Below are 15606 nucleotides of genomic sequence, written 5' to 3'. Positions count from 1 at the left end.
GTTCTCCCTCCGTGAGGATTGGCTTCATAGCTGGGAAAACATCTCATCAGACAAGCTTAGGGCCAGTGGCCTAGTTAGATGACATCAAGCTTCCTTCCTTCCAAAGATCTCCATACACGTACCTGCAACATGGAAAAAGGGCACCAGGAGGACTGAAGCAGGGCTACTGGCTAGTGGACCAGGAAGCCCCCTCCGCTCCATTTTCCAGTGTGCAGTGCTAAGTTAGTGCAGTGGTTGAGAAGCTTGTGAGCCAAGCTCATTACAAGATGACAGCAGTTTGTCAATCAGCTAAGATTCCCCCTCTCCCCCCCAGCTCAACTTGACTCCCCTGCCCTCCCTTCCTGACTCCAAAAGATTTCTCCACCTTTTTACTGCTTCTAAAAACCCTAAGACTTCCTGTCACACCCCCTCTTCCTTTTGAGATGGTATTTGGCTCCTCTCCAGAGCTTCGTAATGCTGCTCTGATCAATAGCCTCTACAGTGCTCCTAGACCCTGATGGTCCAGGGCACTGGACATGGAGATCCTCAGAATAGGGTTGCCAACTCTGACTGAAGCTATTCCAGGAGATTCCACCCTCCCCGCCCCCAACCTGACAATGTCATTTTCTTAAAATATCCAATTAAAATCTCCCAAATTGCTTTCAGTAGTCACCGGGCAATTGATGCCGATTCCAGGCCAATCCTGGAAGGTTGGCAACCCTACTTCAGACTATGTGACAGTTCAGTGCATCAACTGAATTCTTCTACATGATCACTTTTGGTGGCATTTAAGTGGAAGAAGAGTCAGACTAGAATGAATCTGAATCATCCCATTTTGGACACTATATTGCAAGACATTGTGCTAATGGAAGATAACTTGGTCCCAACCGGCCCTGCATCCAGTCACATACTAGGATATACAGGTGCTTAGATACAAGGATGATCAGTATAGGTGACTCACAAATACTGAGGGTAGACAGAACTTTACAGTGGGTTGGTGGAGTATATATTCCTTCAAAGGGAGCAACGCACCACACACAGACTGTTACTTGCTCATCCCAGTGTGGCAGAAATGTAGAGATTCCCTATTTATGGTGTTAATCTTCGGAAACGGGGCAGTCTTCATCCCAGACGGCGAGCCAAATCTGTACGCTGAGGCCTCACATACTCGAGTCAATATGGAAGTTAACACCTGATAGACAGGAAGGGTTGTGATCAAATTCCGTTGTTTTATGGTGACAAATTAAGAATCCCAATATGCATCAAGCAGAGGGGCTTTGATTTTAGAGGCATCAAGTGGACATAAATTTGTGGGGCCCAAGAGTCAATATAAGAGAATTTTCCAAATTGTCAGGCAAACAGCATCTGTGTGATAATTTCAGCAAATGGGGACACAGGCTTTCGCCCTGTGTGGGGTTGTAATGTGGCCCTCGAGGGTTTGGGATTAGAAGATGGGACTTTTGATAAAGTCAGACTCTTCTTGAGAACGCCAGGTGGTTTAGTGGGACTAGTCACCTTGAAATAAGGGATGCATCGGGATATCAAGTGCTCTCGTTCGAGCAGTCTGCTGGCACGAGAACACTCTGGCAGGTTTATGAATGTGTTCTCCAGCTGAAGTGGAAAGTGAGGGACATCCTCCTGTTTCTTCCCTCGTCTCCTGGGGCTGAGAAACAGCACCACAGAATCACCAGGTACATTGCCAGGAACTGTTGGCATAGTTTAATCCCCTTTGAGTGGCATGAGATAAGAGAAGCCATCCACTGAACCCAAAGTCTGGGACATGAGGCCATGTAGGGAGAGCCAGGCTCAACTAGCCATTTTTCAGATTAATACCCCTCCCCAACCTTCCACCATAGTTTTTTTTTTCTCTTTTTTTTTGTTTTTAAAGCAACAAGTTCATATTCTGCACAAGAAACTGTAGTGGAGCAGGATTATTGGTCAACTTTCTATAATAGCCACGTGTGCATTTTCTCAATGCATTTCCTGAATCCAACCCTACATTGATAACTGCTTTTCTTTCTACCCTGTCTAGTTTATCCCCCTGGTGAAATACATGGACACAAAGCATAGAGTGAGGAGAAGCCAAAAGTTTCCATTTTATGGATCTGTACTGATCATGCTAAGCCAGCTGTTTGTACAACCAAACCCCTTTGCGAATGGGGAATGAAACAAACTCAGCATGTGATTTCCTTACATCTGTAGAAAGCACCCGTCATGTAGCATGGTTTGTAGATCCCATGAAAGTACTTGTAGTGTAATTAATATTTAAACATAGTCTTCACCTCCCTCCTATCTTCCCCAAACACTGAGCATCTCTCTCACGCAGATCCTAAAGGGTTAAACTGGAAGCATGTGCTTATTTCACAGCCTAAAAGGTGGGGTGTGTGTGTGCTGGGGGTGGAGTGGGGTGGACATTTGGGGCGGGAGGCTGAAAAAAATTTAAACCAGAAGAAATAAAAGCATTTGTTCCTGCTAACTTGGGGCAATAGTCATCACATCAGCAGGTGAGGTCTCTTCTTTAATATGGTGGGGCAGCCTATGAAGACTATTAATCCCAGCATGCAGTGCTCCACCTTGAGCTGCATACAAGCTCACGCTCGGTACAAGGACAGGGGCTTTGCATGCCGGGACCTGTAGTCTGGCACAGGCCATGCCATTGTATTTAAATACAAAGTAGGTGCAGAGCTCTGGGGCACCAGACCCCTTATAGGCAATGCTCCCAGTTGGGCAAAGTTTGAGCAGCTGTGCTTGACATGATGAACACTGCCCCAGAGGATGAATATGATGAAGATGTTGGTGTTCGTATGAATACTACACTATGTAGTCCCAGTCTATAAAGTTTTAGTCAGCAGTCTGAAAGCCTGTATTAATATAGCCCTTTAAAGGGACACTGTCAAATAATTTTAGTTCAGAATTTGACCTTTTTTTTTTTTGGGTAAGATTTAGCCACATTCCCCACTCATTACGCCCAAGAATCAAAAGCCAGCTTGTCTCTACACATATTGTTTTCTGAGAGCTCCTCTTCTGCCTAGTTATTCCCAAAGTGGAGCATCATTTCTGCTGGCATCATAGATGAAATGGGCACACAATGGCTGACGATTTGTGCTTCTCTAGAAACGTTTGGGAAAACTTCCACCTCAATAGTTGCCAAGTGATTAAAAAGGGCTAGATCAATAGGGGAATATTTGATTTCCAAAAGTCTCGGAGGATTTGCAAAGGGCAGTTAGCACTTACAGATGTAAAATGCTATAAACAACTGCAACTTATCCTCACAATGTCCTGTGAGGTAGGTAAGTATTCTGCCATTTTACAGATTGGGAAAACACAGTTTAAGTGATTTGCTCAAGGCCACCCCAGCGAGTGGTGGAGCTGGGATCTAGAACCTAGGAGCCCCTGTGCTCTAATCCTGTGCTCTGACCACTAGATTATGCAGCATCTTGCCATACACAGAGTAAAAGCCAACAACGATTAAAGCTATTAAAAGCAGCTGACAGTGTCCTTTTAAAGATTCAGTTGACTGCATCTAACTTTTACGCAAGGATTTTATATTCTCCAGGAAGATGAAATTTAAGCATATGTGTTGCATTCTGAAGAAATTCCCAGAAGAAGTTTAAACTGGAAAAATGGTTTCGTTTTCCTCCAATATTTTCATCGCCAAAACCTGAAGCAAGCACTAAAAGCAAGGTTGGTAATCTTTGTCCCTCCCGACAAAGCAGAAGAATATGCAGTTTCCTGAACACGTACAGCATTGTGCAAAGACAACTCTTCCTTCACTACTGGCACAGCCGTAACACAAGCTACGGCTGGCTCAGAATAGGGCAGAGGTGGGATGACAGCAGTTTCCCTTGTGCGTCTCATGATGGGAACCTGCTCAATCCTCTTGTTGCTGGAAATTGCCTATCCTGCTAACATATGGCAACACTAAATGCACAGAAGTACAGTGTCGGTAAATCTCTTCTGTAGGAACTAAGAGGCTCAAAGTCAAGATAACATGAACCTCTGTGTACTGTAAAAACCATGTGCTTTCTTCAACTCGCTTTTTTGGTACTGATGTTAAGACTGTATCATTATGATTCTTCTTAGGTATATACATATTTTTTACTAAAATGGACAAGGACTGTGATTTTTGCCAGCAGCTGGGCCCCAAAAATTCCCCTTAAACATTGGAGGCAAAACCCAATAAATATGACTGGATTGAATTAATGGATATGATATGTTTACTTCTGGGAGTAAAATGAATCCAGGAGGGGCATGGATGGATTGTGAACAGAATTGTATCTGTTTGGTGCTAATCTCATATGGAAATAACAGTAGGTTACATCAGATCTGTGACATGACAGTCCAAGTAAAGTTTGGTATTAACCCAGAATGAAATGCCACTTACATGTTCTGTTTGTGTGTAACTGATTCCTAGGGTATATTAATCCTTGCCAGCAGCACTGCCATAGTCTAGAATACTCCACTCTGTTCCTATTCAGGTACAATTTTGGTTGGCACAAACTGATCAGTTTCAGTGAATGAATTAAAAATTGACCTTTCCCCAGGTTAGAAAGACCTTACATCTTAGACTCAGTTGAACTCACAGTTGGATTAGTTGTGACGGATAGGATTAACTGCAGCCACATCTGATCCTTCTCAATCCAGTACATCCACCTTACAAACCATACCCAGAGCCTGCCCAGACCCAGGGATCACTGGACCCGTTTGCATTAGCTTCCCAGACCAGCCGATTGCTCAGGCTCCAGCATGGCGCTTGGAGCAGCTTATGTCTGTTAACCATAGCTTAAAATAACTCATCGATCAATCATAAAATGGAGTTTTGGTTTCTCCTGGCTCCATGAACACAAAGAGGTGCACGTCCTACCATAGGAGGAAGCAATGGCTGTTAAGTTTTACAGTTATAGTGGAAAGCACTGATCACTGCCTGCCGTCCTCATTACTGGATGTGGCAGGCGGTGGAGGAGGTGGCTTGGCAGCACATGCAGGTGGGGTTGACTGATTTAGGGGGGATTAGGTCGAGGTCCTCATCGTCTGGGATCTCATCTAACCGATAGCCATCCTTTAGCAGCTGGATGTTCAAGTCTTGGTTGATCTGCTGCAGACAAAGAGACAAACAGTCAAATACTTGAGACTCCCTGCCCCCCAGTGGTGCAGAATGGGAGGATGTTTCCTGAACATGTGACATATTTGCCTTCCATTCCCAGCTGCCAAACATCCCAGCAGTGAAAAATATCCCACCAGAGTCACAGCTGCATCCCCAGGTGCCACACCCTTTCAATTCCCTCTCAACTCAAACAAGAGGCCTGGAACGCTTCCCAATGCCCTCCGCCCACCACCACTGGACCAAAGCAGACTTCCTTCCCAGCTGTCAGGAGTTCAATTCCAGACCCCTTTTCTGCTGCTGAAAGCCTCTCGCTTTCCCTGCCTCACCGGGTACACCTACACCGGAGTGGGAGGTGTGATTCCCAGCTGGGGCAGATATACACATACTAGCTTTGATCGAGGGAGGGTGCTAAAGATAACAGTGTAGCCGCAGCAGCATGACTGGTGGCTTGGTTAGTTGCCTGAGTACATTCTCTAGGGTCTTGGACAGGATTATGCGCAGGTGGCTAGCCCATGCTGCTGCCGCTACGCTGCTATTTTTAGTATGCTAGCTCGATCATCAAAGCCAGTGCATATATGTCTCCTCGAGCTGGAAATTACTCCAGCAGCTGCAGCGTAGAGGTAGTCAGAGGCTATGTCTACACTACCACCAGATTGATGCTCCGGTGATCGATGCACCAGGGGTTGATTTAGCGGGTCTAGTGAAGACTCGCCAAATCGACCGCAGATTGCTCTCTGGTCAACACTGGTACTCCACTACGAACGAGAAGAGTAAGGGAAGTCGACAGGAGAGTGTCTCCCATCGACCCAGTGCAGTGTAGACACTGCAGTAAGTCGACTTAAGCTACGTAGCTGGAGTAGTGTAACTTAGGTCAACTTACTGCGGTAGTGTAGACATAGCGAGAGTGATAAGTGGCCACGTGAGCTTATCAAGTCTCGTGCATTACTTTAAGAGCTCCTGAGCTTCGAACTTCAAACGTGGGCCCCAGCACAGGGCTGGCTGCCTGGCAAACTGCATGGCGAGCGCAGGGAGTTCTGCACAACGAGAGAGCTGCTAATTGAGGCTGCACGATGCCACTGTATATTTTTTTCTTGGAGGAAGGGAAAAAAAGGATGAGAGGGAGGATGGCTGCCAGTGGAAAGAACTCTACTCAGTGCAATTCTGGTCCACCTGTTGGCAAGGGGGTTGCCCCCTCTGGTTCGTTAGTGCAGAGTTTAATTCTAAAATGTACCATTAAAATAAGAGTTTCCGAGGGAGATGTCCTCCTAACCCTGCTTTTAACAAAAGTTTTTTTTATTTAAAAAAGGGGGGGGGGGCTTACTGCTCAGAGCTTGCCAAGAATGAACCGAGAGTGAGTCCCCGAAGCCAACACGCGTACACGACGAGTACTGTCTCACAAGTACACCACTCTTTAGAAAAGTATGTTTGAGTTTCTCATGCAGCAATAAGGAGCCAATATTTATACTGCACCTTTCACAAATAAATAGTTACATGAACTATGCACAGGGGTTTATTGCAGCCATCTCTACGTGCAGCCATGTTGTGGGACAAACCGCTCTTCTTTACCAATGCACAAAAGCAATGTACAGCAGCTTAGGCCAGCAAGTGAAGAATATTGTATCGAACTGAAACTCCAGGAGATGCTTGCAATAAAGGAGAGCTGGAATTGGGCCAGGACACCAGGACTCAATCCTCACCTCTTTAAGAGAGTGCGGGGAGACTTTCTTTTTTACATCTTAGATCTTGACTATGCAGGGAAATTGATCGAAACAGCTCCCAATGTGGACACACTGATTCCGAACCAAGAGTGTCCACATGATTCCAGAACAGCTATAGTGCTTTAAATTCGCACCCTACCTTATTCCCGAATAACTTCCCTGTGCAGACAAGACCTTGTTAAAAAAAAAAAAAAAAAAAAAGAACCTCCAGCAGCACAGCACCTCACACCAAGCAGGGGCATTGTGTTAGCATTGATCCAGAAGGAAGAGCTACTGAAATCATCACCACTACCCGTGGTCCATAGGTGTTCCTTTGAGGTCTCCCGATTCAAATACTGATCTGGCCTGGCCTTGCTTAGCTGACCAGATCTGACTGCATGACTGTAACAGCGTGCTTTGTTTGGGGACCCAGATACATTCCAGATTTCTTGACTTGACCCTGGCTCCCAGCTGTCTCTTGAAGGTTTGATTTTGGTTTGCCCAAAGAAAGGATTGAAGGAGAAGCAGTTTCCAGTGGCCTCCATGTGAAAATGGGCTGCCCAACACTCTAAGCGTAATTTGATTCTTTAGTTGGGGAAAATATGGACCAGTGGCTGAGCAATTGATTCACTACAGATGTTTGAAATGTAGTAGGAAATAATGTTGAAGAATCAACCATACTGAACTCTCAGTCTTTTCCAAAAAGGAAGAGATAGCAAGAACTTCTATACAGGTTCTTCTTGGAATTTCCCTTGCCCCAGTTTTGTGGGGGCCTGATCACAATGCACAAAGTGACCCTGACATTCACAGCACATGTCAACATTCCTCTTATATAGACAGCTCTGAACAACCACTACTGTGGCATCCCAGGGACTTCCTGCACTTGTACGCGTCAGGTGGATGGCTATCAAGTCTGCCATTGCCTCCAATCTAGCACGTTTGCCTCTGTTGTGCCACGGCACCGTATATTGGAGGTCTGCCAGCATGGAATGCAAATTCTGACAACTATGGGATAAAACTTCAGCAGTGCTAAGATCACACGTGAGACCATCCCATGGGGAAAATTATGCCTATCTCAAATGGATGAGTGGAGAAAGCCAGTTAGCTCAGCGAGGGGAGAAGCACCTGCCCAGCTCCATTTTGGAGTTTCTTGCTTCGATAATTAATATCTATGGCAAGGCAGGCAGAAAAGATTGTAACTCACCTCAGCTGAAGAATATCCTGAAGAGGAATATCTGGACATGTCAAAGTCATCATCACTGTGGGGAAGACAAGATACAGCAAGGGGAAGGAAACAGTTAAAGAGCCTTGTTCTCTTTTTAGCGTCTTGCCTCTCTGTATTTTGTCCCTATTGTGAATCTTAGCTCCAAGCACAGAGAAGTTTATATACATATGCAGCAGCTTTCATCAACACATCTCAAAGTACTCCACCTGCCCCAGTTTTAAAAAGTCTGAAAATGAATATTTGCATACCCATTTCACATCTATGGAGACAGGCAGACAGGTTAAGAGACCTACCCAAGGTCACAGTAAGTCGGTAGAAGAATGAGCACGAGTGGTGCAAGCAGGGGCCTGGGAGCTCAGGATTCCTGAGTTTCAACACTACACTCCTTGCAAGAAACAATGCAAGATACTGATATACAATCTTACTGTTAATTAACACTTTTCATACCTGTCTGTATCCAATGCTACCAGTGGCTTTTCATCTGGGCTCTGATCTAACGATGAATAGCCTTTATTGGGAACAACCAGCCTGAAAGAAGTAAAATTTTCCATTAAGCACAAAATTAAACTCAGAACCATTTAACACTTGAGAGAAAGTCTGAATGTAGCTAGGCTATTGGAGAGACCGTTCTCATTCCACAGAACGTCATTTTCTTTGAACAATCCTGTCTTGTTCATGAAATTGTTTAGATTGAGAGTGGTAGAAAGAAATAATAGATATGCCAGTAACTCATTTTTTTACAGTGAAATGGAACCAAGATTTGTCTCTAGTTAGCTGCCAGGCCAGTTTTCGCAGACGACTGAGCTAGCCGTGTCTTGGAAGCGCACTCCTCCCACACGGAAGGATACAGCTGGTACTTTCTCGTGTTTCAGTCTGGTGGACGTGTTCCACTAGGATTGCTTGTGATGTACAAATGCTTTTTGGTAGTAGTAAAGGGATTACATTAGCCAATAAGCAAATGTAATGAGGAGCCTTCAGAAGGCAGTGGCCGTGAGTACCCCTGATATTTGATATGGGTGACTTTCTGGCCTTATGGAACTTAGCCCTTGTCCACCTGAAACGGAGATGTTTACATGAGGAAATCATTAGATAAAACTCAGGAGATTTACCAGGCCATTCATAGTAATTAATCTGCCAGGGGTTTAAGAGTTCTTATACCAACATTCAGAAACTGTCCTAGGACAATAATCCAATACTGGCCAGCCGTTTGGCAAGATATACAGGAGGCACACCTGTGGGGGAAAGATGGGTTTTAAGGCTTGGTCTGAAGGAGAGAGGTTTCTGATGGACAAGTGGAAGGCTGCTCCAAACGTTGAGGGAAGAACAAAAGGAGTAAAGATGGAACTGGAATAAGGAGACACCTAGAAACTGCTCCTTTTTACAGTGATTTTTCTTAAAACTGTTTCTTTTAGCATAATAATTAAATTGATACCATAATAATTAAATTGATTGTAGTGTAAGAACCCAAACAGACTAGAATATTTTACATTTCATTATTTTATAGTGGCTTTTGGGATCATCAGATATTTCATGAAGACTGAATACAAGTCAATATTGTTAATCAATATGAGATTTAAATAACAGAATGTAGATTCAAGATCTTCCTGGAAAGAAAGCTGGTTAATTTCCTTGGGGACTTACTGCATACAACACACAAACCACCACTCTTCTGCATAACTGAACTGCAGAACCTCAGCCTTCATTTAAAAAACACGGCATTGCTATAGCCATGCAATTGAATAGAAAATCTTAAAAAGCACTGACCAAATTAAACTAATGGAGCAATAGCAATGTATGCAGAGGGCAGAAACAGGAATAGAGGTGTGAGCTGTCCCCCTTCTTTTCAGTGGTGAAACTCCGTGTTTCCTCAAGGGTGTATAAATGAAGACAGGTAGGCTTTTAACTACACATGCTGCAACTGTAGGATGGGGCCCAAGATTAGTTCAATTTTCCTGAAACGTCCAGCTTTCAAGAGTTTGGGAGGTGCAGGGTTAATTTGAGCCTAAAGAGGATAGTTAATTCCACTGGTGCAAAAAGCTCCAGCTGCAAATGTTCCATCTTCCCTCCTGGCAATTTCTTACAAAGCATGTATGGCATTAGGAATACAAATGTCTGCCGTGCACTGAAGATTGACAAAGACAGGGAAGAGTAAAATACATTCTGCACGTTTGTATCAAAGCATGCATGTGGAATCCCATACGGATTGTATTATTCATTTTCTTCCTGAATTCATTAAGAACCCCCCATTTAAAAAAAAAATTAATTAAAGGTTGTGCCAGAATTTCCAGTCTGCTGCACCAGTGAGCTGCAGAAAACAAGGGACCCTAGCCCTGCTGCAGGATTTAGGTCCTGTTTCCATAGCATACAAGGGGCCTTTCTACTCATGAAAAAAAATGTTGGAGGTAGAAGAAGCGATGATGCTTAAGGTCAGTAACTGATCCTACAATCAGCTAGAGAGTATAACTGAGCCTCAGGAAGGAGCAGAGAGAAAAGAAAGCCATACAAATGAAACAGGAGAAAGAGAGTGTGGAAGATGGCCTGACTGAGGCAAAGGAATGAACAATCTTGACAGAAAGAAGATGACTGGACAGTGCAGGAGACTGTTTACTGGACACAGAGTACCAAAGAAATCACTTTAAGTTGTTACCATCTGATGGTTTGTTGGCCTAGGTTAAGCAAGTTGGTATTTTCAGTCCAGTCCTTAGTGGACAGATGCTTGCCACAGGGAAAACCAACCACCACTCAGCACCAGTGGTGAGCTGGAGCCGATTTGCACTGGTTCACGCGAACCGCTTGTTAAATTTTGAAGCTGGTTTAGAACCGGTTGTTAAAGGGGTGGTGAAGCTCAGGCGGGACGGACAGGATGTGGCCCGCAGGACCGTCCTGTCTGACCCACCTGAGCTCTCGGCTGGGGAGGCTCCCATGTGAATTTTTACTTACCTGGCGCCACTCCGAGCCTTCGGCGGCACTTTGGCGGCGGGTCCTTCAATCGCTCCAGGTCTTCGGCGGCATTTCGGCAGCGGGTCCTTCAGTGCCGCCGAAGACCCAGAGGGACTGAAGGACGTGCTGCCGAAGACCCGGAGCGAGTGAAGGAACCGGTTCTTGAGCTTCTGGCAGCTCATCACTGCTCAGCACCCTTGCCAAGTCTCAAAGAGGCAAAGGCCTGACAAGACTCAATTACCCTTTCGCCCATAAAGGTGGGCTGAGACAGGGTGGTGAGGGGAGATCAAGTGTTTATAACATTCTTAAGGAAGAATAAGAAACACAGAAGGGTGAAAAGTGATAATGTGGATAAAGCAAAAGAGAAAAAAAACGACTAGGTCAGGAGCAGGAGATTTGATAAAAGGGGAAAAAAATTACACCAGTCAGCAGAGAGCAACATAATCTTTTTCAGTGTTTTCACTCTGCTGAGACTGAAGCAAGTTCACAGAAGAGTTAAGGAATTGTTAGACACTGGATATGGAGCAATAGCTGCAGTAAGATCATAACAGACATTAATGCGATTTTTAGTGAAAATAAGCTACTTTAACCATTTCATAGGCATTTTATGTTCCTAGGGCTTGAGTCATCAGGGCAAGGTGTGGGAAGGTAGCTCCCTGGTGGGGCTGCTGATCTTAGGGCTTTGTTCCTCAAGATCCCACAGAGTGAAGTAAGTGGAGGGGTGTGCGAGACATAGACTAGCCAGACTGCAGGACACTGCGGCAGATGTCTGGGAGGGATAGAGTTTTCCTTGAATAGTTTCCAACACGTCTGTCAGTAGCTGGCCCCAAACAGTTGCCCTCCCTCTCAATTTGCAGCTTTTTTGCACACTGAAGCAACCACCCACCCTGACAACATGAGTCACTAATACTACATATAGGTCCCTATGTCTGCCACCTCCCCCATCCAACCTTCCTCACTTCCAGTTTAAATCCTGACTCCAGTGCTCCATATTCTCATTTTTTTCTTAAATTTGGCAAGCAACAGGGCTTCCACCACATCCTCTGGGAAGCTAATCCACAGTCTAATATTTCAAAGTACAGGCGAGTTGCATCTTACGCGGGGGTGAGGTTCTAAAGTCAACGTGTAAGGCGAAAATCGCATATAGTCAAAATTACCCTTGAAAATCCCTTAAAACACCCATACAGTACAGTATACTGTACATGGTTTTGTGTATGCTGTACAACCCTGTACAGCAGGGGTCAGCAACCTGTGGCACGCAAGCTGATTTTTGGCGGCACTCCGCTGCCAGCTGGGGTCCTGGCCGCTGGTCCCACTCAGCTCGCTGCCGGCCTGGGTGAACGGAACCCAGGGCCGGCAGTGGGCTGAGCGGTCCTGGCTGCTGGTGCCGCTCAGCCCGCTGCCAGTCTGGGGTTCTGGTCGCTGGCCCGTGTAAATGTAAAATGTATTATTGGCATGCCAAACCTTAAATTAATGAAGACTTGGCACGCCACTTCTCAAAGGTTGCTGACCCCTGCACTAGAATCCACTCAGCGTGGTAAGATGCTCACACTATGGGTGTGTCTACACTACCCGCCGGACTGGCAGGCAGCAATCGATCCAGCGGGGATTGATTTATCGCAACTAGTCTAGACGCAATAAATCGACCCCTGAGCACTCTCCGGTCGACTCCTGTACTCCACCGCCTGGAGAGGTACGCGGGAACGGAGACCGATTGAGGGAACAGCAGATTCACGTCTCCCATCTCACGCTCACTCCGGGGCATATGCTCATTGAGTGGAATGGTGGGTGGAATTGTTCTTTTTTTTAAATTTTATTTATTTCTTTTTTTTTTGCCAAGCATGTATAGTTGAATTTGCGTAAGTTAAATGTGCGTATGATGCGACTCGCATGTAGCAGTTTTTCCTGATATCCAGCCTTGACTTGGGAAATGCTCGGATACTATGATGAAGGGTGTATAGAGACAACCCAAGTTAACTTTTCCTACATTCCATTCCATCCTAATTACATTTTCTGCATCTCTTGCTAGCAACGAAGGACTTTGAGACTTCTATACAGTTTTGAGCTTCCAAACAAACTAGAAACAATGTGATATGTTCTGCAGCCATCAAAGTTACTTAGAAATAAAAATCTGGCATGATTTACGATTGCCGCTGCGGGTGCTTGAGATTTCTTTCAGCAAAGACAGGTTTCAGAGTAGCAGCCGTGTTAGTCTGTATCTGCAAAAAGAAAAGGAGGACTTGTGGCACCTTAGAGACTAACAAATTTATTTGAGCATAAGCTTTGGTGAGCTACAGCTCACTGCATCTGATGAAGTGAGCTGTAGCTCATGAAAGCTTATGCTCAGATAAATGTGTTAGTCTCTAAGGTGCCACAAGTCCTCCTTTTCTTTTTTCAGCAAAGGATCTCTCATCAGGTGGATGCGTCGCACAGAGAGAGGATCTAACCTAAGGTTTCCATTCTATTCAACATATGGTGAACTAGACAACGTTCTCATCTGCCAGTAAGCATCCAGGTTTCACCAACATTCTGAAATTGTCTTCATTGTAATTCTACACTGAAGATTGGCTAGGTATAAACGGCACCCTTCTGGTGGCACTCAAACTGTTCCCCTCAATGACTGTCCCCCTCCCTGATACTCAGTAGTGTTCCAACTCATTAATGCTCACTGAGTGAGGTTCTACTGTACTGGACCTTGGACAGACAAAACAAAATGGGATCCAAGAAAATATACAGTCATGAACTTTTTTTTTTTTTTTTCCAGTTGACTGGTGCCTGCAACACAAACTAAATATTGCCAGTTATCTGTGAGCGTGAGCAGCTCTGAGAAAGTTTGGTCATGCTGTTTAGAGCCCAGAGGAAATATATGGCAAAATGCACACAGACGGGCAATTCACAGGCCTTTGTTAAGTCAACCGATATTTGGAAGCATTTGAATTTAAAAAGAGCAGCAAAATTACTGGGATAAAACCAGCCATGTCAGAGATAAGCCCTAAATCAGGGTGATGTTCTTTTGAAGCAGTACTGTGCAATCTCCTATTCATAGGATTACATGGTGTTTTGGATTACCAGGAACATTGCAGTCAATCAGACTGGACCTCCGGTTTAGTCCTGCTTTCAATAAAGATCAGCCAGTCTGCCAAGGTACCCCAGCAGCTCTCCTGGCTGGCTGTACCTTGACTCTGACTCCCCAAAGCAGCACACAGAGTCTGTGGCTTGCCAGACCCTGAGAGAGTCATCATTACTGTTGTGTGAAGTCAGCTCCGCATGATGACAGTGCCAGCCCCCAGGGAAGCACACCGGGGAAGGGTGGTGCACTGCACACATACTTGAACATTATGAAATCCTCTACCTTGTTCGAGCCATCACATTGTTCTTCTTGGGCTGCTGATTAACTGGGCTTCCCATGTTGCCGTTCTTCAGGGACCCCTTACGAGCTAACTCCCTCTGCTTCTCTGTATAAGGAATACAAAGGGGAAAACAAAGTTAGTAACGTTATTTTCCTGGCTACCATGCAGCCGCTGACACTGAATTCTGAGCTGGTGAAAGGTGTGGTGAGGATTAGAAGCCAGAGAGCAAAGTTCTTGATCTCCAAAGCATGGACAGCTCAAGGAACGTGACAGTTCTGTCCCTATTCTACCCCGCTCTATAAGATGCCTCATGCCTTACTCTGGTGTTGGAGTGGGGGAAGGGGCAGCTAGCCCATGAAAGCTTTGACTCTGTTGGGACTGCCAGGAAGGGGTTCAGGTCGGCACTTTCAGAAGCTGAAAATGGCAAAGAGTCTGCCACCAATGTAGGACGTTGTGCATAGTACTGGTTTTAGTGCTTGGTCCAATCTAGTTTTTGACCACTTTCCTGGGAGACAATCCCACAACCTAATAGTTTCCACTGCCTGAAGGATTATTACCTTCAAGCTCCTTTCAGTTCTAGACTGATTATTATCTGTCTCCAGGGGTATGATCACATTCTTCCCCACACTGAATCTCATTGTTCTTTTCTGTCCTTACCCCTCATTTCTTGAGATAATTCTTTAAATGTTGACCTTTGAGCATTTTGCATGATTTCACACCGTACTTTAGTTTGCTCAAGGTTCAAGTGGCCAATGAGATGGAACCTTAAAAATGCGACAGCCTGAGGATTTTTCGGAATTATAAGTGGGGATCAAAATCAGCTTTAATTAGGAAGAGACTACGACCTCTCCCTAATAAACTGCTCACCCCCAGAGCTAGGATTAGAACCCAGCTCCACAAACTTGCCTCCTTGCAGAATGAGTCCTAGCTAGGTCCTTAAGACAGTCTATGCATTATTTCTATAGCAGTAGTGACCAGAGACTCCAATAAGGATGGGAGCCCATTACATTAGGTGCTGTACAGCCATACAGGAAGACATGATCTCAATCCAAACAAGCTAGGCATCTAATATTAGACAAAAGGCAATAAGTGGGTGCAACAAACAAGAGGGGGAAACGTGGGAAAGACAATGAAAATAACAGCAGAGGAAAACAGTCAGCTAAAAAGAAGAATTCTGCTTTCAGTAATAGAAGAACCTTATGTTCGAAGGGGCAATCAGCCAACAGCGGTATTCAGATACTAAGGTGATGGGCTCTGAAACTATATAGAACAGAACATACGCAAACTGTGCACAGTTCTTATCCCACTGAC

At 45.0% G+C, this 15606-nt stretch overlaps 1 protein-coding gene across 4 annotated transcripts in view; it reads right to left on the bottom strand.

Moving 5' to 3' along the window:
- Nucleotides 1-348: 348 nt before the first annotated feature.
- The window catches only part of FAM219A (family with sequence similarity 219 member A), a 130434-nt gene continuing 115176 nt past the window's right edge, over nucleotides 349-15606 (bottom strand). For 2 of the 4 annotated variants that reach the window (XM_084628047.1, XM_084628049.1), the window contains exons 3-6: nucleotides 14298-14400; nucleotides 8453-8533; nucleotides 7985-8039; nucleotides 349-5074 (exon numbers count right to left, since the gene is read on the bottom strand). In XM_084628047.1, the coding sequence (XP_084484173.1) occupies nucleotides 4916-5074; nucleotides 7985-8039; nucleotides 8453-8533; nucleotides 14298-14400 (398 nt within the window). In that variant the 3' untranslated portion in view covers nucleotides 349-4915. The remainder of the gene's footprint in view (nucleotides 5075-7984; nucleotides 8040-8452; nucleotides 8534-14297; nucleotides 14401-15606) is intronic. The other 2 variants (XM_084628048.1, XM_084628050.1) reach the window with 1 other exon arrangement.

The sequence above is a fragment of the Lepidochelys olivacea genome (genome assembly GCF_965140295.1).
Source record: "Lepidochelys olivacea isolate rLepOli2 genome assembly, chromosome: 5".
Taxonomy (NCBI): Eukaryota; Metazoa; Chordata; order Testudines; family Cheloniidae; genus Lepidochelys; species Lepidochelys olivacea.
The sequence above is the reverse complement of the archived record's forward strand: the minus strand, read 5'-3'. Positions and strand labels throughout refer to the sequence as shown.